This window comes from Mesoplodon densirostris, chromosome 5, assembly GCF_025265405.1.
Source record: "Mesoplodon densirostris isolate mMesDen1 chromosome 5, mMesDen1 primary haplotype, whole genome shotgun sequence".
NCBI classification, from domain to species: Eukaryota; Metazoa; Chordata; class Mammalia; order Artiodactyla; family Ziphiidae; genus Mesoplodon; species Mesoplodon densirostris.
Genome location: NC_082665.1, coordinates 23119482 through 23140278, shown reverse-complemented (window position 1 = coordinate 23140278; position 20797 = coordinate 23119482). Strand labels below are relative to the sequence as shown.

Sequence of the window (20797 nt, the reverse complement as noted above, 5' to 3'; positions counted from 1 at the left end):
AGTAATATTCCATTGTATATATGTGCCACATCTTCTTTACCCATTCATCCGATGATGGACACTTAGGTTGTTTCCATCTCCGGGCTATTGTAAATAGGGCTGCTATGAACATTTTGGTACATGTCTCTTTTTGAATTATGGTTTTCTCAGGGTATATGCCCAGTAGTGGGATTGCTGGGTCATATGGTAGTTCTATTTGTAGTTTTTTAAGGAACCTCCATACCGTTCTCCATAGTGGCTGTAGCAATTCACATTCCCACCAGCAGTGCAAGAGTGTTCCCTTTTTCCCACACCCTCTCCAGCATTTATTGTTTCTAGATTTTTTGATGATGGCCATTCTGACTGGTGTGAGATGATATCTCATTGTAGTTTTGATTTGCATTTCTCTAATGAGTAAAGATGTTGAGCATCCTTTCATGTGATTGTTGGCAGTCTGTATATCTTCTGTGGAGAAATGTCTATTTAGGTCTTCTGCCCATTTTTGGATTGAGTTGTTTGTTTTTTTGTTATTGAGCTGCATGAGCTGCTTATAAATTTTGGAGATTAATCCTTTGTCAGTTGCTTCATTTGAAAATATTTTCTCCAATTCTGAGGGTTGTATTTTGGTCTTGTTTATGGTTCTCTTTGCTGTGCAAAAGCTTTTAAGTTTCATTAGGTCCCATGTGTTTATTTTTGTCTTTATTTCCATTTCTCTAGGAGGTGGGTCCAAAAGGATCTTGCTGTGATTTATGTCATAGAGTATTCTGCCTATGTTTTCCTCTAAGAGTTTGATAGTGTCTGGCCTTACATTTAGGTCTTTAATCCATTTTGAGCTTATTTTTGTGTATGGTGTTAGGGAGTGGTCTAATCTCATACTTTTACATGTCCCTATCCAGTTTTCCCAGCACCACTTATTGAAGAGACTGTCCTTTCTCCACTGTACATTCCTGCCTCGTTTATCAAAGATAAGGTGACCATATGTCCGTCTGTTTATCTCTGGGGTTTCTATCCTGTTCCATTGATCTATCTTTCTGTTTTTGTGCCAGTACCATACTCTCTTGATTACTGTAGCTTTGTAGTATAGTCTGAAGTCAGGGAGCCTGATTCCTCCAGCTCCATTTTTCGTTCTCAAGATTGCTTTGGCTATTCGGGGTCTTTTGTGTTTCACATACAAATTGTGAAATTTTTTGTTCTAGTTCTGTGAAAAATGCCAGTGGTAGTTTGATAGGGATTGCATTGAATCTGTAGATTGCTTTGGGTAGTAGAGTCATTTTCACAATGTTGATTCTTCCAATCCAAGAACATGGTACATCTCCCCATCTATTTGTATCATCTTTAATTTCTTTCATCAGTGTCTTATAATTTTCTGCATACAGGTCTTTTGTCTCCTTTGGTAGGTTTATTCCTAGATATTTTATTCTTTTTGTTGCAATGGTAAATGGAGTGTTTCCTTGATTTCATTTTCAGATTTTTCATCATTAGTATATAGGAATGCCAGAGATTTCTGTGCATTAATTTCGTATCCTGCAACTTTACCAAATTCATTGATTAGCTCTAGTAGTTTTCTGGTAGCATCTTTAGGATTCTCTATGTATAGTATCATGTCATCTGCAAACAGTGACAGCTTTACTTCTTCTTTTCCGATTTGGATTCATTTTATTTCCTTTTCTTCTCTGATTACTGTGGCTAAAACTTCCAAAACTATGTTGAATAAGAGTGGTGAGAGTGGGCAACCTTGTCTTGTTCCTGATCTTACTGGAAATGGTTTCAGTTTTTCACCATTGAGGACGATGCTGGCTGTGGGTTTGTCGTATCTGGCCTTTATTATGTTGAGGAAAGTTCCCTCTATGACTACTTTCTGCAGGGTTTTTATCATAAATGGGTGTTGAATTTTGTCGAAAGCTTTCTCTGCATCTATTGAGATGATCATATGGTTTTTCTCCTTCAATTTGTTAATATGGTGTATCACGCTGATTGATTTGCGTATATTGAAGAATCCTTGCATTCCTGGAATAAACCCCACTTGATCATGGTGTATGATCCTTTTAATGTGCTGTTGGATTCTGTTTGCTAGTATTTTGTTGAGGATTTTTGCATCTATGTTCATCAGTGATATTGGCCTGTAGTTTTCTTTCTTTGTGACATCCTTGTCTGGTTTTGGTATCAAGGTAATCGTGGCCTCGTAGAATGAGTTTGGGAGTGTTCCTCCCTCTGCTATATTTTGGAAGAGTTTGAGAAGGATAGGTGTTAGCTCTTCTCTAAATGTTTGATAGAATTTGCCTGTGAAGCCATCTGATCCTGGGCTTTTGTTTGTTGGAAGATTTTTTATCACAGTTTCTATTTCAGTGCTTGTGATTGGTCTGTTCATATTTTCTATTTCTTCCTGAGTCAGTCTTGGCAGGTTGTGCATTTCTAAGAATTTGTCCATTTCTTCCAGGTTGTCCATTTCATTGGCATAGAGTTGCTTGTAGTAATCTCTCATGATCTTTTGTATTTCTGCAGTGTCAGTTGTTACTTCTCCTTTTTCATTTCTAATTCTATTGATTTGAGTCTTCTCCCTTTTTTTCTTGATGAGTTTGGCTAATGGTTTATCAATTTTGTCTATCTTCTCAAAGAACCAGCTTTTAGTTTTAATGATCTTTGATATTGTTTTCTTTATTTCCTTTTCATTTATTTCTGATCTGATTTTTATGATTTCTTTCCTTCTGCTAACTTTGGGATGTTTTTTTCTTCTTTCTCTAATTGCTTTAGGTGCAAGGTTAGGTTGTTTATTCGAGATGTTTCCTGTTTCTTAAGGTGGGATTGTATTGCTATAAACTTCCCACTTAGAACTGCTTTTGCTGCATCCCATAGGTTTTGGGTCATCGTGTCTCCATTGTCATTTGTTTGTAGGTATTTTTTAATTTCCTCTTTGATTTCTTCAGTGATTACTGTGTTATTAAGTAGTGTATTGTTTAGCCTCCATGTGTTTGTATTTTTTACAGCTCTTTTCCTGTAATTGATATCTAGTCTCATAGCATTGTTGTCGGAAAAGATACTTGATACAATTTCAATTTTCTTAAATTTACCAAGGCTTGATTTGTGACCCAAGATATGATCTATCCTGGAGAATGTTCCATGAGAACTTGAGAAAAATGCGTATTCTGTTGTTTTTGGATGGAATGTCCTATAATTATCAGTTAAGTCCATCTTGTTTAATGCATCATTTAAAGCTTGTGTTTCCTTATTTATTTTCATTTTGGATGATCTGTCCATTGGTGAAAGTGGGGTGTTAAAGTCCCCTACTATGACTGTGTTACTGTCGATTTCTCCTTTTATGGCTGTTAGTATTTGCCTTATGTATTGAGGTGCTCCTATGTTTGGTGCATAAATATTTACAATTGTTATATCTTCTTCTTGGATTGATCCCTTGATCATTATGTAGTGTCCTTCTTTGTCTCTTCTAGTAGTCTTTATTTTAAAGTCTATTTTGTCTGATATGAGAATTGCTACTCCAGCTTTCTTTTGGTTTCCATTTGCATGGAATATCTTTTCCCATCCCCTTACTTTCAGTCTGTATGTGTCTCTAGGTCTGAAGTGGGTCTCTTGTAGACAGCATATATATGGGTCTTGTTTTTGTATCCATTCAGCCAATCTGTGTCTTTTGTTGGGAGCATTTAGTCCATTTGCATTTAAGGTAATTATCGATATGTATGTTCCTATTCCCATTTTCGTAATAGTTTTGGGTTTGTTATTGTAGGTCTTTTCCTTCTGTTGTGTTTCCTGCCTAGAGAAGTTCCTTTAGCATTTGTTGTAAAGCTGGTTTGGTGGTGCTGAACTCTCTCAGCTTTTGCTTGTCTGTAAAGGTTTTAATTTCTCCATCAAATCTGAATGAGATCCTTGCTGGGTAGAGTAATCTTGGTTGCAGGTTTTTCTCCTTCATCACTTCATTATGTCCTGCCACCCCCTTCTGGCTTGTAGAATTTCTGCTGAGAGATCAGCTGTTATCCTGATGGGGATTCCCTTGTGTGTTATTTGTTGTTTTTGCCTTGCTGCTTTTAATATGATTTCTTTGTGTTTAATTTTTGACAGTTTGATTAATATGTGTCTTGGCGTATTTCTCCTTGGTTTTATTCTGTATGGGACTCTCTGTGCCTCCTGGACTTGATTAACTATTTCCTTTCCCATATTAGGGAAGTTTTCAACTATAATCTCTTCAAATATTTTCTCAGTCCCTTTTTTTTTTCTCTTCTTCTTCTGGAACCCCTATAATTTGAATGTTGGTGTGTTTAATGTTGTCCCAGAGGTCTCTGACTGTCCTCTGTTCTTTTCATTCTTTTTTCTTTATTTTGCTCTGCAGCAGTTATTTCCACTATTTTATCTTCCACCTCACTTATCCGTTCTTCTGCCTCAGTTATTCTGCTATTGATCCCATCTAGAGTATTTTTTATTTCATTTATTGTGTTTTTAATCGATGCTTGATTCATCTTTGGTTCTTCTAGGTATTTGTTAACTGTTTATTGCATTTTGTCTATTCTATTTCCAAGATTTTGGATCTTGGAAATAGAATCTTGGATCATCTTTACCATCATCATTCTGAATTCTTTTTCAGGTAGACTGCCTATTACCTCTTCATTTGTTAGGTCTGGTGGGTTTTTATCTTGCTCCTTCTCCTGCTGTGTGTTTTTCTGTCTTCTCATTTTGCTTATGTTACTGTGATTGGGGTCTCCTTTTTGCAGGCTGCAGGTTCGTAGTTCCTGTTGTTTGTGGTGTTTGTCCCCAGTGGCTAAGGTTGGTTTAGTGAGTTGTGTAGGCTTCCTGGTGGAGGGGACTAGTGCCTGTGTTCTGGTGGATGAGGCTGGATCTTGTCTTTCTGGTGGGCAGGTCCACGTCTGGTGCTGTGTTTTGGGGTGTCTGTGGACTTTTTATGATTTTAGACCACCTCTCTGCTAATGGGTGGCATTGTGTTCCTGTCTTGCTAGTTGTTTGGCATAGGGTGTCCAGGAGGCACAGCACTGACTCCGGGCTCCTCAATTTGGGATGATTAGTTGTCTATTCATGTATTCCACAGATGCAAGATACATCAAGTTGATTGTGGAGCTCTAATCCGCTGCTTCTGAGGCTGCTGGGAGAGGTTTCCCATTCTCTTCTTTGTTCTCACAGCTCCTGGGTCTCAGCTTTGGATTTGGCCCCGCCTCTGCGTGTAGGTTGCCGGAGGGTGTCTATTCTTCGCTCAGACAGGACAGGGTTAAAGGAGCAGCCTCTTTGGGAACTCTGGCTCACTCAGGTTGGGCAGGAGGGAGGGGCACGGAGTGCGGGGCGAGCCTGCAGTGGCAGAGGTCGGCGTGACATTGCACCAGCCCGAGGCGCGCCGTGGGTTCTCCCAGGGAAGCCGCCCCTGGATCTCGGGACCCCGGCAGTGGCGGGCTGCACAGGCTTCCGGAAGGGCAGTGTGGACAGTGACCTGCGCTCGCACACAGGCCTCCCGGCGGCCGCAGCAGCAGCCCCAGCGTCCCACACCCGCCAGCAGGCTCCGCGCCTTCAGTCGCGACTCGCGCCCGTCTGTGGAGCCCCTCCAAACAACACTCTTAATCCCCTCTCCTCGTGCACCAGGAAACCAAGAGGGAAGAAAAAATCTCTTGCCTCTTCAGCAGCTCCAGAGTTCTCCCGGACTCCCTCCCGCATTTCTATGTTTCTATTTCTATCTCTCTATATATAACCTAATATATAAATGTATATATATATATATATAGAGAGAGAGAGAGAGAGAGAGAATATATATATATAAAATAAGGGAAATTGATTGCTTTTCTTTTGCTCTGGTAAATGTCAATATAATAAAATAAGCCTTTTTTTCTTTCTTTTCTTTTTTTCTTTTCTTTTCTTTTCTCTTTTCTTTTCTTTTCTGATTTCCTTTCTTTTTTCTTCCTCTCTCCCTCACTTTCTTTCTTTTTTTAAATTTATTTATTTATCTATCTATCTATCTACTTACCTGTCTATCTTTGGCTGTGTTGGGTCTTCATAGCTGCACATGGGATTTCTCTAGTTACGGCGAGCAGGGACTACTCTTTGTTGCAGTGCAAAGGCTTCCCATTGCAGTGGTTTCTCTTGTTGCAGAGTATGGGCTCTAGGCACATAGATTCAGTAGTTGTGGTGCATGGGCTCAGTAGTTATGGCTCATGGGCTCTAGAGCACACGCTCAGTAGTTGTGGCACACAGGCTTAGTTGCTCTGCAGAATGTGTGATCTTCCCATATCAGGACTCAAACCCCTGTCTCCTGTGTTTTCAGGCAGATTCTTAACCACTGCACCACCAGGAAAGTCATTTTCTTCCTTCTTTCCTTCCTTCCTTCCTTCTTTCCTTCCTTTCTTTTTTTCTTATTCTAGAGTGGAAAATAATTCCTTCTGTCTTAAATAAAATTATTGTGACCTTATGAATCATTCTGGCTACTGCATCATTTCTCCACTTCTGCATCATTTCTGTTAATAAAGTTCACAAAGTAATTGACTATATTTGCTACACCTAATTACTTTCCTCTCATTCTGTCACAAACACTTTCAGCCTTGTTTTTACCTCCACTGCTCTGTAAAACCTACTATTATCAAGGTATCCATTGACCTTCTTATTCTCGATCCAGTGGTCAGTTCTCAATCCTCATACTTCTTTATCTAGCAGCAGATTACACCATTGAGTGTGTCTTTCTCCTTGAGTCATCTCGCTAACCCACAACATAGCAGTCATGTTATCCTGCTTTCCTGGTTTTTCTTCTTCCTCATCGGGTTCTTTTTGGTCTTCTTTCCTAGTAGTTCCATATTTCTCTGAACTTTAAAAATCACTGTACTTCAGTTTGGGGGTCTCTTTTATTTTATCTACACTCACACCTTTGTTATTCTATTTTTTATGATTTAAGTACCACCTATACTCTAAAACTCCAAAATATGTCACCAGCTTGGATATTTTTCCTGAATTCTATACTTTTATATCAAGCTTAATTCCCTCTCCACAAAGATGTTCTAGAGCCAATGCAAATCTCCAAATGCCCAGATATCAAAAGCTAATCTGTATTCACCTCTACATATCTTCCTTTGGCATTCTTTCCTATCTCAGTAAGTGGCAACTGTCTCCAGTTGTTCAGGTCAAGAGACTCACAGTCATCGTTGATCAACTTGTTTACTCAGACCATACACCCAACACTTTAGCAAGTCTTATTGACTCTTTTACCAACAAGGTGTTTACAGGGTCTTACTATACTCATGAAATTTCTATATTCTATATTCTATAGTCTAGTTGTTTTTGTTGGTTTGGTTTGGTTTTCCTTTTAATGTATATTTTTGCATAAAGTCTTAAACTGGCTTTCCTATTTGGCTTATGCCCCCAATGCAGTATAGCCTAAATAAAATATCACAAGGGCTTCTTATTGTTAAACAAATGGTTAAGTAATTAAGGCATAATTCTCTTCTGCTGAAAGCATTTCAGTGGCTTCCTATCTTGTTCAGAGATGAAGCCATAGTGATTATAAAGACCTATCATGCTTCACAAGGTTTCTCTTCATCCCACCTCCAGTGGCCTTCTCTGAACTCCATCTCCTTTCCCCACACCTTGGTCATCCTGTTCTCCACAGACTGCCCCCCTTCTTTAAACCCTCAAGGCACATTTCATCTTTGTACTTACAATTTTCTCTTCATAGCAGTTTCATATGAGTTGTTTTCTTATCCTTTAAGTCCTTGATCAAATATTACTTTTTAACAAAGTTATTTCCATCCACAAAATTCAAAATTGTAACATTCCACTCTGGTCCCATCCCCACCTAAACTATCTCACTTGTCTTCTTAATTTTGACCACAGTATTTGTACAAAATAATTTATATATTACAATTATTTTTATGTAGTTAGTATGTAATCTCTATAAGAGAAGTGATGGCTGTCTCAATTTTTATCCCAGAACATAGAAAATTACCTGGCTTATAGTAGATTTACATGAATTATTGAATGTATAAAGGATTCAATGTGTTTCATGTGATTTGCCTATGAATCAGTTGAAATGCACAATTAATAATGGGACATGGGACTCCATGAATTTTGAAAAGGGTCAAGACTTGGGTATAATTGAGGAAATAATTAATAATTAATACCTCGGAGTAAATGGAGAATGCAAGAGGTAAATGGTGTAATCAAGGACAGATCCCTGGAGTACCTCAGTTTAATTGATGGATTTTTAAGTATATGAACAAATAAAATTGAAAACAATTATTTAGAGAGTTAGTGTAACTACCTGCGAGGAGAAAATTTTAAACATATGTGATCAAATGCTGTTAAAAGATCAATAGGATAATGATTTGATTTGGCATTTGGGTAATGAAGTGAGGAATTTGTAGGGTCTGAGATGTGCTACAGATTGGCTATAACATTAGATTAGGTTCACAATTGAAGTAGGAAAATTATATAAAATTTATTGGAAATAAGGAGGCTGCTCAGAGCAGAAGCAGATGGAACCCATCTCAGCATCATCCCTGAGGTGCATTCAGTAGATAGCTACACTCTGCATGTTAGGGTCTTGCTAACTCTAGGAAGTTCAATTCTTTATACGATAATTCTCTTAATATTTGAGACATTTTATCAGGTGGAGACTGATGAACAAACCTAGGAGAAAAGAATTTAATATAGAGAATTGGGTGGTTATAAAGTCATTTGAGAAGCAGGGAAAAGGGAAGGCACGAGATGGCCACCAATCTTCTGGCTTCAAGGTCATAACATACCTCAAGTGAGGTGCAAGGTCAAGTCTGCAACTGCTAATAAGAGGTCAGAAAGCCCTGCAACCAAGCTACCCTGCTGCTGATATCACAGCCACCAGCACCAGGAACTGTGTGATTAGACTGTAGAACAGGGAGTCCAGCTGCATCCATCATCCACATCTGTAGGTCTCCTTGTCCACGGGCGCCTTCTCAGAAGAGTAGGGATGTCACACACGCTCTTTCAGCATGTTAAACCACTAAGACGTTCAGCTCATCCTAAGTGCCTTCATGGTTCTAACAACCATAGCAACAAGTGAACCTGGGAAATAAAGATTTTAGCCTTCCATTTCTTATGATAAAGGGGAGTAGCATAGATGATAGAAATGGATGTGGAGTATCATTAGAAAATATTTAAGGTAAGATTTCAAACACTGTTCTAGAAAAATATTCACTTCAGTACTTTCACTTACAAAGGCTGACAAATATCAAACTGTTCCTATTGATCTAAATTTAGTGAGACCACATCCTCACCTGTGGGGAAAGAGCTGAGTCAGTGACTCTGAACCCTACCTTAGTTGCCAGCTTCCCAGCATTCTAGGAAACCAAAGTTCCAGAGTAAAGATGTTGGGACAGAAATTAGGAACAATCTATTCAAGCAGTGTGCCAGGGAAACAAAAAAAGAGTTTGTTGCCTGAGAATAGAGTAGAACAGAAGAAAGTTTGTCGTTTGGGAGATTTTTATAGTTCATGGTAATAAGGCAGAGAAGAAAGAGAGACTGAAACTCCAAAAGAGAAGAAAAAATGAAGAGAAGAGCTTCCTGGTGATGCAGTGTTCTGCAGAAGAAAAAAGTAAAAGAAACGCCATTCAGAGATGGAGGATTTAGCCTAGGGAAAGAGGAGGGTGAACTTACATTAATCCAAAAGTGATAGAATACAATTTGAGTGAACTCACTTGATGACTTCGGTTTTTCACTTTTGATATCAAGGTCTATTTATTCTCTGATAATTGAGGACATAGTTGAGGAAGAGAGTCTAAGGATCTAAAATACACACACATCCACAAATCATTGTATATTGCTGTTGTATTCAACATTTTTGACTCTCACTTTATCCTGAATCCTGAGGAAATACTGTTTTGTAATCCCATGATTCATCTTCAATTTGAAATTTTTCAATTTAAAATATTTACTCATCCAAGATATCCTTTGCAGGTGCATTATATTCTTCAACTCTCTTTCTTTTCTTCTACATGAATATCTTTGGGCCTATGCTTTCAGAATTTTGCCTTATAGGGGGCATCTTCACTTTAGGATGCTTTATTTTTGTTAGACAGGGGAACATAATATTTGATGTATTATTTTCACTTTATTTCCAAACATCTATGCATTTATCTGCTTATTGTCCTCTTCCTTTTTTATAAAGTTTCTTGTACTTTTGCTTTACTTATTAGTTCTTTTTTATTTAATTGTATTCTTTTATTTTATCAGAATTAGAGTCAGAGGAGCAACTCCTCTTATTGTTCCTTTACCTGTTACAAGATAAAGTAATTACCAAGGCAGACTTTTTATAAGTTTTCTCATTTATACTTTGATCAAACTATGAATTTAGGCATATGTTTAAATATCAAAATGCTTATTAATGTTATTTAGACCCTGAGAGTCATTTTAAAGAAAGGGTAACTGAGAATAATATTTGGAAATGTCCTGTGATGTATATCCATCAACTCACCCTTAAAACAGCAACTTTAATGTTGTCATTGTTATTAACATTTTGCTTATAAGAAAACTGATACCTAATAAGTTTAGTTTGCCTAGAATCATACAGCAACTACAGAGACTGTTCCTATTTGACTCTTAGACCTTGACACCATGTCTTTGTTATTATACACAGCAAACATTTCTAAGCTGAACCTCAGTATTGTATCTTTTACCTACCATTTGACTAAAATATTGATAGATGTCAATGAATACAAAATAAAGTGATAGTAAGAGGATGGTTACAGAGGATAGCAAAAACTATGATGACTAATATTTACTAAGTGCTTAGTATATTTCAAGTTCTGTTTTATGTGTTCTTCATTATTTAATAGTAGCATCCTAGCAGTGGATATTATTCTAATCTCCATTTTAGGGAGAAAAATGCTGATGGTTGAAAAGATTAAGAGACTTGTCCAAGGCTGAAGTTGACAAAAGTAGCAAGACCAGACTTTGGATCCATAGATTCTGATGATATATATCCAGGCTCTTCATCAAACCCTATATTGGTACCAGTCGAAGTGAAAAGGAAGAGTAAATAAATACGTGTTTGCACCATTGTCCTATTTATTCATTCAGTGATAGGTGGCATTCATTAATTATTAAGATGGAAGGTGCTAAGAAGTAATTTAGAAAAGTATGTTAACAATGGTGGGAACATTGCGTATGGAATTCACATCCACAAGCCGTATTTGAAACACTGGACTGCATTTGATTATCTTTTACAATATGCTCGCATACACCCAGTGAGGTTAGATATCTCAGGATCTTGAAAGCCAGACTGAAAAGTCTAATTTTGCTGTTGTAAAGAGGAGGAAGCTTCTGAATATCTTCCTCAGGGAAGTGACGTGACCAGAATGGTACTTTAGAAAAATTGATTTTGCATTTACATGCCATATGGGTTGAAATTTGGTGGGCTGTCCATAGAAAAGGAAGCTGAGAGCCCCAATGGCATTGCAGGTAGAAGCAGATAGGGCCTGGGCTTGGGAGTTAACAGTGGAAACAGGAAGGAAAAGATGGATATAAGAATTATAATGCAGGAAAGATGAAAATAACTTTGTGACTAATTTTGATGTATATCAGAGGTAGAATCAAGGATGAATGTGATTACAAAACAATTGAGAAAGTGGAGAGAAGAATTAGAGATGTTGGTTCTACATCAGGCTCTATTCACTTGGACATACTCTGTACCTTTGTGTACTGTTTTTAATTACTGAAATATTTAATGTATCATGTATTTCCTGAGGACTGAGTATAGTCTATCAGTATTTTCAATGATACATGTGTGTATATATGTATGTATGTATGTATGCATGCATGTATAAATTGTGTATATCAAATATTTTGTCCCTTTCTACAAGAAATTCATAATTTAGTAGTCAGTGGGTGGTTGGAAATGTAAAATCAGAATGGAAACAAATATTTAGGAAGATTTTAGAGTTGCAAATCATAGGCACACTTTGTTTTTTAGTCCGGTAACAGAAAGAAGAGGCCAATAAATAATAAATGTAGGGCTTCCCTGGTGGGGCAGTGGTTGAGAGTCTGCCTGCCGATGAAGGGGACACGGGTTCGTGCCCCAGTCCCGGAAGATCCCACATGGTGCAGAGCGGCTGGGCCTGTGAGCCATGGCCACTGAGCCTGTGCAACCGGAGCCTGTGCTCTGCAACGGGAGAGGCCAGAACAGTGAGAGGCCCACGTACCACAAAAAATAAATAAACAAATAAATAAATGTAAATTAAAAACCAAAGTAAGAGTCAACACGTCTGAAAATAGACTATATGGCTAGAAAAAGATGCCCACTGGCTTATATTTTGGTGATGGTACTTTTGTGCTATGAATAAAAACCTGGTTGGTGTACCATGTCAGGGTGTACAGCTTAGCAAATGGTGTATACTTCTGCCCTGAGGGTAAGAACCCAGAACTGTATACATGTCATATGGTCAAAAGTAAGAACCCAGAAGAATCACATTTCTTTCTCCTTCCCTAGTACGAAAAACCTTTCCTTTTGAAGTGCATCCTCAAACTAAAGGTTAGCATTGCTGTGATGTCCAACCTAGACCTAGTTGACATTAGAGAGTCACTCAGCATGAGGTGAGGAATTGGCCGTCTTATTCAGAACAATCAATGTGTGTGTGTCTTTTCCCCCTCTTCAAACTTTAGATCAAACCTACAGATGAAAAGAACCTATAGTTATAACCCAGGGATTAAAGAAACTTGTAAAACTATGATCATGTTTATATATCACAACTTAGATAAATTATTAAGATAATTTAAAATGTTTACTTCCAGATAAGATTTTAATAGCAGCATGACTTTGAGATGCATCAGTATTCTGCACATTTATTTCTGAACCTGAGAGTTACAGCATAATGCACTTCATAGGATCTCCAAATAATTTACAGTTACTAATTAGAGCTGAAATGTACACTGTTGCATTTTTTACAATATTAATATCTAAAAGGCTGTAAACTTGCCTTCTTGGCTCTTGCCCAGTATCATTTATAAGGCTTTTTTTTTTTTTTTTTTTTTTTTTTTTTTTTTGCGGTACGTGGGCCTCTCACTGTTGTGGCCTCTCCCATTGTAGAGCACAGGCTCCGGACGCTCAGGCTCAGCGGCCATGGCTCACGGGCCCAGCCGCTCCACGCCACGTGGGATCCTCCCAGACCGGGGCACGAACCCATGTCCCCTGAATCGGCAGGCAGACTCTCAACCACTGTGCCACCAGGGAAGCCCATAAGGCATATTTTTATTTGACCTACAGTGCTCTCTTTTAACTTTAGCAAATAAAGCACATTTGACTTTTGACAGCCATTGTAGATTTTTATATGAATGTTTGATTATATCAGAACAAAAATTTACGTTTACTGCATTATTTTCAATCAAGTGTTTTTTTCTTTTTGTTTTTGTAGAGCTAATTCCAGAGATGGAACTGTATATTTTATTTACATATTTATATAACACATGCATATAATTTACATAAACTGAGTGTAAATTTCCAATCTTTATGATTTTTTTCAAATGTGATATCAAAGAAAAAGAGGGAGAGATTGAGAGACAGAAGGGACTGAAAGAAATTCCTTTAATGTTTAACATGCCTCTAACTACTCATGTTTCCAGAGCAAAGGTTTCATCGATTTCCTCATCAAGACTTTTTTCCCTCTTATTTTCTCCTGTTGCCTGTTTGACCTCTCAGATAATTCTTTATAAAGCTTTGTGTACTAGAAAATAAAATGAAATTTCACCCAGTATATCTTCTTGAGTTTGAAATAATGTGAGTAATGGATTAATACAAAAAAACATAGAAGAAGAATTTTGTAGCTGTCTCCCTGAAATACAGGGATTAAAACTTAAATATCTAATTTTTTTTTTGTGTGGCATGCCTCTCCCATTGCGGAGCACAGGCTCTGAACGTGCAGGCTCAGTGGCCATGGCTCATGGGCCTATCCGCTCTGTGGCATGTGGGATCTTCCCAGACCGGGTCACGAACCAGTGTCCCCTGCATCAGCAGGCAGACTCTCAGCCACTGTGCCACCAGGGAAGCCCCTCTAACTTTATTTTAATTAACTGATACTTAAATAAAATTTTAAAAGATAGTTTACAGTTTTATTTAGTTCATAATGACAATTTATCTAAACTTAACACTTGCCACCAAGTTATTAATATAATTTTAATAAACAAAACGGAAATAAATCTCACATTCTCACAAAAGATAATTCCTTATGCTCATGATTCAGTAAAATCTATTCTTATATTTTAATTGTGCCTGCATTTTCTCTCTCACACACACAAACACACACACACACAGACACACACTAATGAGCTTGTTTCCTTGAATGGAAATAAAATGCTTATATTGTATAGTAAAGGCAGAAGTAAAATTATTCTCTCAATAAATGAAATTTGATATTGAATAGTTTACTCTTTATTTTCTATAGTAATAAAGATTGACTAATATATACCTTCTTGCAATTTGAAGAGATCATTCAGTGGTTTATGCAAGCTTTGTAATTCAAATATATTAAGTGATATATGCATCAATTTTCTTTTATTCCTAGTTCTCAGAGCACCATAAGTCTTAATAATGGACATCCACATTACTTGGGTTATATTTCCCTTGTTTTTATTCCTTTGTAGATGTGCCATCCAATCCCTATGGAGTGAAGATTATAGAGCTGTCACAGACCACAGCCAAGGTTTCCTTCAGCAAGCCGGACTCCCATGGAGGTGTGCCTATTAATCACTATCAAGTGGATGTTAAAGAAGTGGCATCAGAAACCTGGAAAATAGTACGCTCCCATGGAGTTCAAAGTGAGTCAATGATTTCAAAGTGTGTTGGTTAATTCAAGCTGATCTTCAACATACCTGTGTGATTAGCTTTTTATTTTCCTTCAACATGCTATTTTTCTTTCTTTTAATGAGATAGGATTGGAAAGACGTTCCCACTGTCTTATTCTTCTTAAGAATACTTTAATAAAGAGTAGAAAAGTTTCCATCTTTAGTAAAGATTAAAGAGTTTTGGGAATTCCCTGGCAGTCCAGTGGCTTGGACTTGGCACTTCCACTCCTATGGGCCTGGGTTCATTCCCTGGTCAAGGAACTAAGATCCTGTAAGACTTTTGGCTCGGCCAAAAATAACATTAAAAAAAAAAAAGGTTTAGCAAAATCACCAGTGTTTAATTCCAGGGGAAAAATTTAGTATTTAAAATTTAGGTGTTTGAAAACAAATTGTTGACAGGTTACATTTGATGGCTGAATATTATCAAGTGTGTGTTTTCCATTTATTAATAATATTTCTTTCATAAGTAGGTGTGAAAGTCATACTGTAAAATGTATGTCTTGTATATATACTCATGAAGCCATCTGTAAAAATTGACCTTGTGTACCAAAATTTAGTTCAAAATTATGTTTTGAAAACTCAAATTTTTACTGCATGTCATAAGATTTTGAATAATAGAATTAGCTAGCTATGAGAAGTTAGAACAGTTAGCAGCAGTTCTTTTCACTTATGTAGAATTTCATCATGTGAATATGTGATTTTTTTCTCCATTATTAGGAGAAGAAACTAAATTAGGGAATAATACTAAATTACCAGAGTTGGACTCTGTTAATTGTGACATAGAACTACATCTTGTGGCCCAAAACGATAGTATAAAATAGCGAGGAATGTACTGCTGCAGAGTGTTCCTCCTTTGCTGGCTCTGCCTTGACCCTAAAATGTATCGTGTGAAGGTTCTATAAAAGGCATGAGCCCTGCTGGGAAGAATTGTCCTAGTGGACAATGGAGACAGAACAGATAAAATCATTTGAGGCTCACCTGTGTTGGCACCTGCTTGTTCAGTTTTGACTAAAAGTAACTATAGGTTTTTGATAGAAGTGTTGGGAATTTTGTCAATCAATCATCAATCATTTGCACATTCTTCAAATAATGCCTCCAAACAGGTCAGCTCTTATCACTGCTTTTAATGATGAGAAATTCTGGATAGTTAATGTTATTTGTGCACATGTTATGTGGTTCAGGAGAGAAGATGCATAAAGTTCATGCACAAAAAAATGAATGAGTGAGTTCAAGGACGTTAGTAAAAGAGAACATTATCCTAGATGCAGGAGTCATATTTTTTAAGAAAGAGAAAACAAGAGAGGGTGAAAGGCGAGAGACAGAAAGAGAAGATATTTCTGACAGTAGAGAACATTGATAGCGGGCACTCCATCACAGACATGAAGAAACGGAATGTGAGGTCTGAACACGATACAAATTACACTCGGCAGAATAGTAGTGCCTCACCCTGCCCCTCCACCCTGGGTTAGAGGGAGGAGGTGAATAGATTTTCCCAAGACTTCTTACAATGTTGCAACACCATGGAGAATTTATCATGGCTTTGGACTGGCCAAGTTTTTCAAGTTCAAAAACCTGATTTTGTACCCCATGTATACATCGCTCAGAAGCAAATTTCCATGCTTATAACAGTGGTATATAATAACAAAGAACATTTGGTGGTTTACTGTGAGAAATCACTATCCCAGAAATGAGACATTCAGAGTCTATACAATGAGTACGTATGTATATTACATAGGCAAGAAAATGTGAGTCAGAAGTGTGTTTTGGTGAGTCTCTAATGTCAGAAAATGAAGTTACATGAATATGGCATTTAATGGCTTCAGACTGGGACAACTTAAAACTTGTCAATACGATCAAAATACTTTAAGTCCCATGGCTGGAGCTTTCTCCCCTTTACATGAGGGAAATATCTGCACTGATACATTTTTTTTTTCTTTTTCACGGCTTACTCTTCTTTCAAAGATATGTTAATAAGTTCCTTGAATCAGGTTACAATCATGTAACCAAACTACTGCATGATCTCAACTCAGTGTAGTATAAACACGATTTTTTAATCCAATTACTTATTTCATCATTTTTGGGGAAATCTCCTTTTCTGTTATTTAACATCTTTAGCAGACACTATAGATTTATGGTCTTCTTCAAGTACAAATACATTCAGTTAAGTCCCACACAACTTAAAACTTATAAAGTCCAATTTAGCACTCATATTTTCTCTGGCCCCCATACAGCTGGATCTTATCCTGGGGAGCTGAGAGTGGGAAGGTGGCATGAACTACATCTTCTCTTGGGAAAAAAAAAAAAGAAGTCAAATACCTCTTATTTTTTCTGGTGCTGTAATTCTCCTCTGGCTGTGCCTGCCACCTGTGCTCTCTGTGATACCACATCTAAGTAACTGTCTCCTGGGGATGCATGTGTGGGGTGCAAGCACACCAGAAGACTTTTTGGAGAGAGAGTGTCCTCAGATGGAACAGTGCTCAGCTTGACCTCCTCGCCCTTGTCTCAGTAGGTTTCGCTCTGAGTGTAACTATAGTCCATCAACTTTATGGAGTATCCATTTGACCTGGGGAAAAGTTCCACATCCTTATTTAGCTGAAATATAAGAACCTAGACTGCCTCACAGGTTTCCTCTTCCAGAAGACAGATTAATGTTCTGTAAAAACAAGAATTCCAAATGAGGATGAAAATGCCAAAGTCCCTCCAGCTCCACTTTTTGCTGACAAATCCAATGGATCTTTTCATCCATTTGCATTATCCTCACCTGCCAGAAGGGAAGAGGAACCTCTCCTAGGAGGAAGGTGCACTACTCCAATAGAATGATATTCTTCTCCGTGTCGTCTTCTGCTTATACAGAGTGTGATGCAGTGATATACAGAATGTGATGCAGTGAGATTGGGGGTTGGAATGTTGGGACTGAGGTTCCAGAGCCAGTTCAGCCTCTTCTTATTCAACTCTGCGGGGGATGCCTAACATTTTCTCAATTGCTTAGTATTTTCCTTCTCTTTCTTCTCTTTATGATTTATCGCAGTTGAAAATTCCAAGACAGCAGAAGCAGGCCCATGCATTTCCATACCACTTCTTGTTGCTGGACTGGTGTCATTTTTTCTCCTTGTGATTAAGTGCACTTTAGTAATCTGATATATTTAATGTTGAATTTACACTGTATATCTCAAATGACAAGGTGATCTCATTTCATGTATAAAATCTCAAATATTTAAGTGTTTCGTCTTGCAGCCCTAGTATTTGGTTAACAGGCAGGAATGTAAATATGTAACAAAGAGAAAAACATAAATGCAAAGGGTAGCCAGGGACGAGCTGGACAATCCCACTGGAACCAATCTTAACGATCTAGAAAATGTGTATCTGGCATTTGCTCTTCCTTTAGCAAAGAGATGTACCATTTTTGTAAAGATATAGTAAAGATGGGAATAACATAAAGAGATACAGTAAAGATCAGAATAACAAATGCTTTATGCTGATAAAAATACGAAATATGGAATGTATAATCATAGTCATGTTTTCTGTAAAATTTACATCAATAATTTGAATGTTAGAATATATAACATCGTTTAGATTTAAAGTTTCTACCTTAAGCACACATATTTTCATTGAGTCACTACGGTTTCCTTTAAAAGTGATACTTCAACCTTGCTCACATTTTTCAACCAGACAGGCTTACGTCCTTTTAACAATGTCTAGAATTACCCTTTTACCCTGGCCAAGCTACAATGTGCTCTCACAATCAGTCCTTCTTGGAAGTGCTTTCACACTAAAATTCTCTCTTCCCCCAGAATGAGTCTCCAGCAAACAACAACATATTTCTTACATTATATTGTATTTATATTTTAATATATTCCATTATATCATATTCTACTTCTTATACTACAAATCTCTGATTTATCTTTTCTCTTAGCTTATAAATTCCATGAGTGGAACTAGTATGCCCATTCATTTCAGTATTTCAAGTGCCAAAATATACGAGACTAGAGGGTAGAGGGAATGATGAAATTTGGTAGAGGTGGGAGAAGGGAAAGGATTATTTTATAGCACCTTATTATTGAGTCTCTATAAGGTGAATCTGTTATATATCCCCCTTTCAATACATTTGTGTCTACAGAAGCAGCAAGGTGTTTATTAGAGATCGACATCTTTGAAAGAAGAGGGGAGAAACAAACTGGGGAAATGGGGTAATTGAACTTCAGTGCAGGCTCCACAAAACCTCAGTCAACTGGATGAGGATCTCTCAAGGCAACATTGTCCATCTTGGATGGACCACTTCACTTATAATAGATGGTTATTGAGCAACGTGACCTTAAGATGTAGTGGGTCAGTAGGCAGGTCTTGATGGGCAGCTCCAGTTACATGGCCATGTGGTCTGATTGTGATCCCTTAGCAGGTCATTTCTTCTTGCTCAATTACATGCCAGGAATTTTTTTAAAAGGTATGTAATTCTGCACAGAATATAGTATGACCTTGCTCATGAAACCTGGAGACTTCATTGTGATTCTCCCCTGGGAATGACCACAAATTCCACAGACTATTTCTTCCCATCCCTAATACATCAAACAGCATTCGGTTCACTGCATCAGTCATATGGCCCAAGTGGCAGGGCAGCTTGAATCACTGCTTGGACCTGTTGCAGTGCCCTTTTCTGCTGTGGTCCCAGTTCAATGCTGGCATGGCACCCTTGTGCACAATTTAGTGCCTAGGCTCCATTTTCCTCTGTACATCTCAAAAGCCTAATGCATCAAACTCACTGATGAATACTCTATCCAATCTCCTGCCTCAGCAGAGACCCCTACTTTTGGTATCAACTGTTCCATATTTTATTATCCAGTAGCAGACACAGAGATGTAGTTTGGACTGCAAAGTATCTTGTAAAAGGAATTAGGGCTTTGATCAGGCAGGAGGGAAATTGGACTGTACTGGAGGCATGATAATGCCTCAGCCCACCCATCAAGGAAGTCTGGAATGAGGAGTATTACATTCTGTAGAATGTCCACCTTAGGCTAAAATGGCCAGTCTTTTATACCCTTGCTTCCTTCTTTAGTCAGATGCAAGCTTCTCCAGGAACAGTACAACTGTGTTAGAGACAGCTTTTTGCACCTGAGGCAGACCCTAACCGTCTGCAGCCTGAATTATCCCCAGCTAGGCAGCAAATGGGAATCTTAGCTGACATCTCCATATTTACTATAATATCCTCTTTATTATGTATCTATTTTAAATAAAATCCCCAAAGCTGATCTAATTTCATATATCAAAATCTTGTTGAAGTTTGAATTGTGAGGTATAATAAATTCTGCAATGCATGTATTTATATATAGTTATGAATATGTGTATACACACACCTAAGAATTTATGATCTTCATTTATTTAGCACTATTTCTCAGTTTTTTCTATTGCAAAATATTTCTGTCAAATAAGTCATCATCACATTTAAATATGGTTCCTTTGCCCTCAAAATGTTTTCTAGGATATTTCAAAGTCATCTGTTAGCTGACTTGAGAAACAACATTGGTTTATATTAATAAGTGAGCAAATACTCATTTAGTACATGAAGATTTGTCGATGATGTTTTGAGTGAAATTACTCTGAAAATGTATTCATTTCACCTCACACTATATATAGTCTTCTAAAATGGTCAGGTTCTTCCTCCTTGCTGAGGCAAAATATCAGTGATCAGGCAATTAATGTAACATTAAAGATAACTAACATTTCTGTCTTAGTTTAGGCTGCTGTAACAAAATGTCTTCGATCAGGTGGATTAAACAACAGATATTTATTTCCCACAGTTCTGGAGACTGGGAAGTCCAAGATCAAGGTACCATATAATTTGAGTCTTAAGAGGACCCTCTTTCTGGCCTGCAGGTGACCACCTTCTCACCATGTCCAAACAGAGAAGAGAGAGGGAGACAGAGAAAGAGAGAGAAAGTGTGCAGAGTGCGCAGGTGTCTAGTCCTCTTGTTATAAGAACACTAATCTCTCCAGCCTCATGACCTCATCTAAACCTAATTACCTG

General features: G+C 37.6%; 1 protein-coding gene across 1 annotated transcript in view; it reads left to right on the top strand.

Annotated features, from left to right (window-relative positions):
• Positions 1-20797, top strand: part of NCAM2 (neural cell adhesion molecule 2) — a 225875-nt gene that overhangs the window by 126847 nt on the left and 78231 nt on the right. The window contains 1 exon segment of the mRNA XM_060098789.1: positions 14578-14751. Coding sequence (XP_059954772.1) covers positions 14578-14751 — 174 coding nt within the window.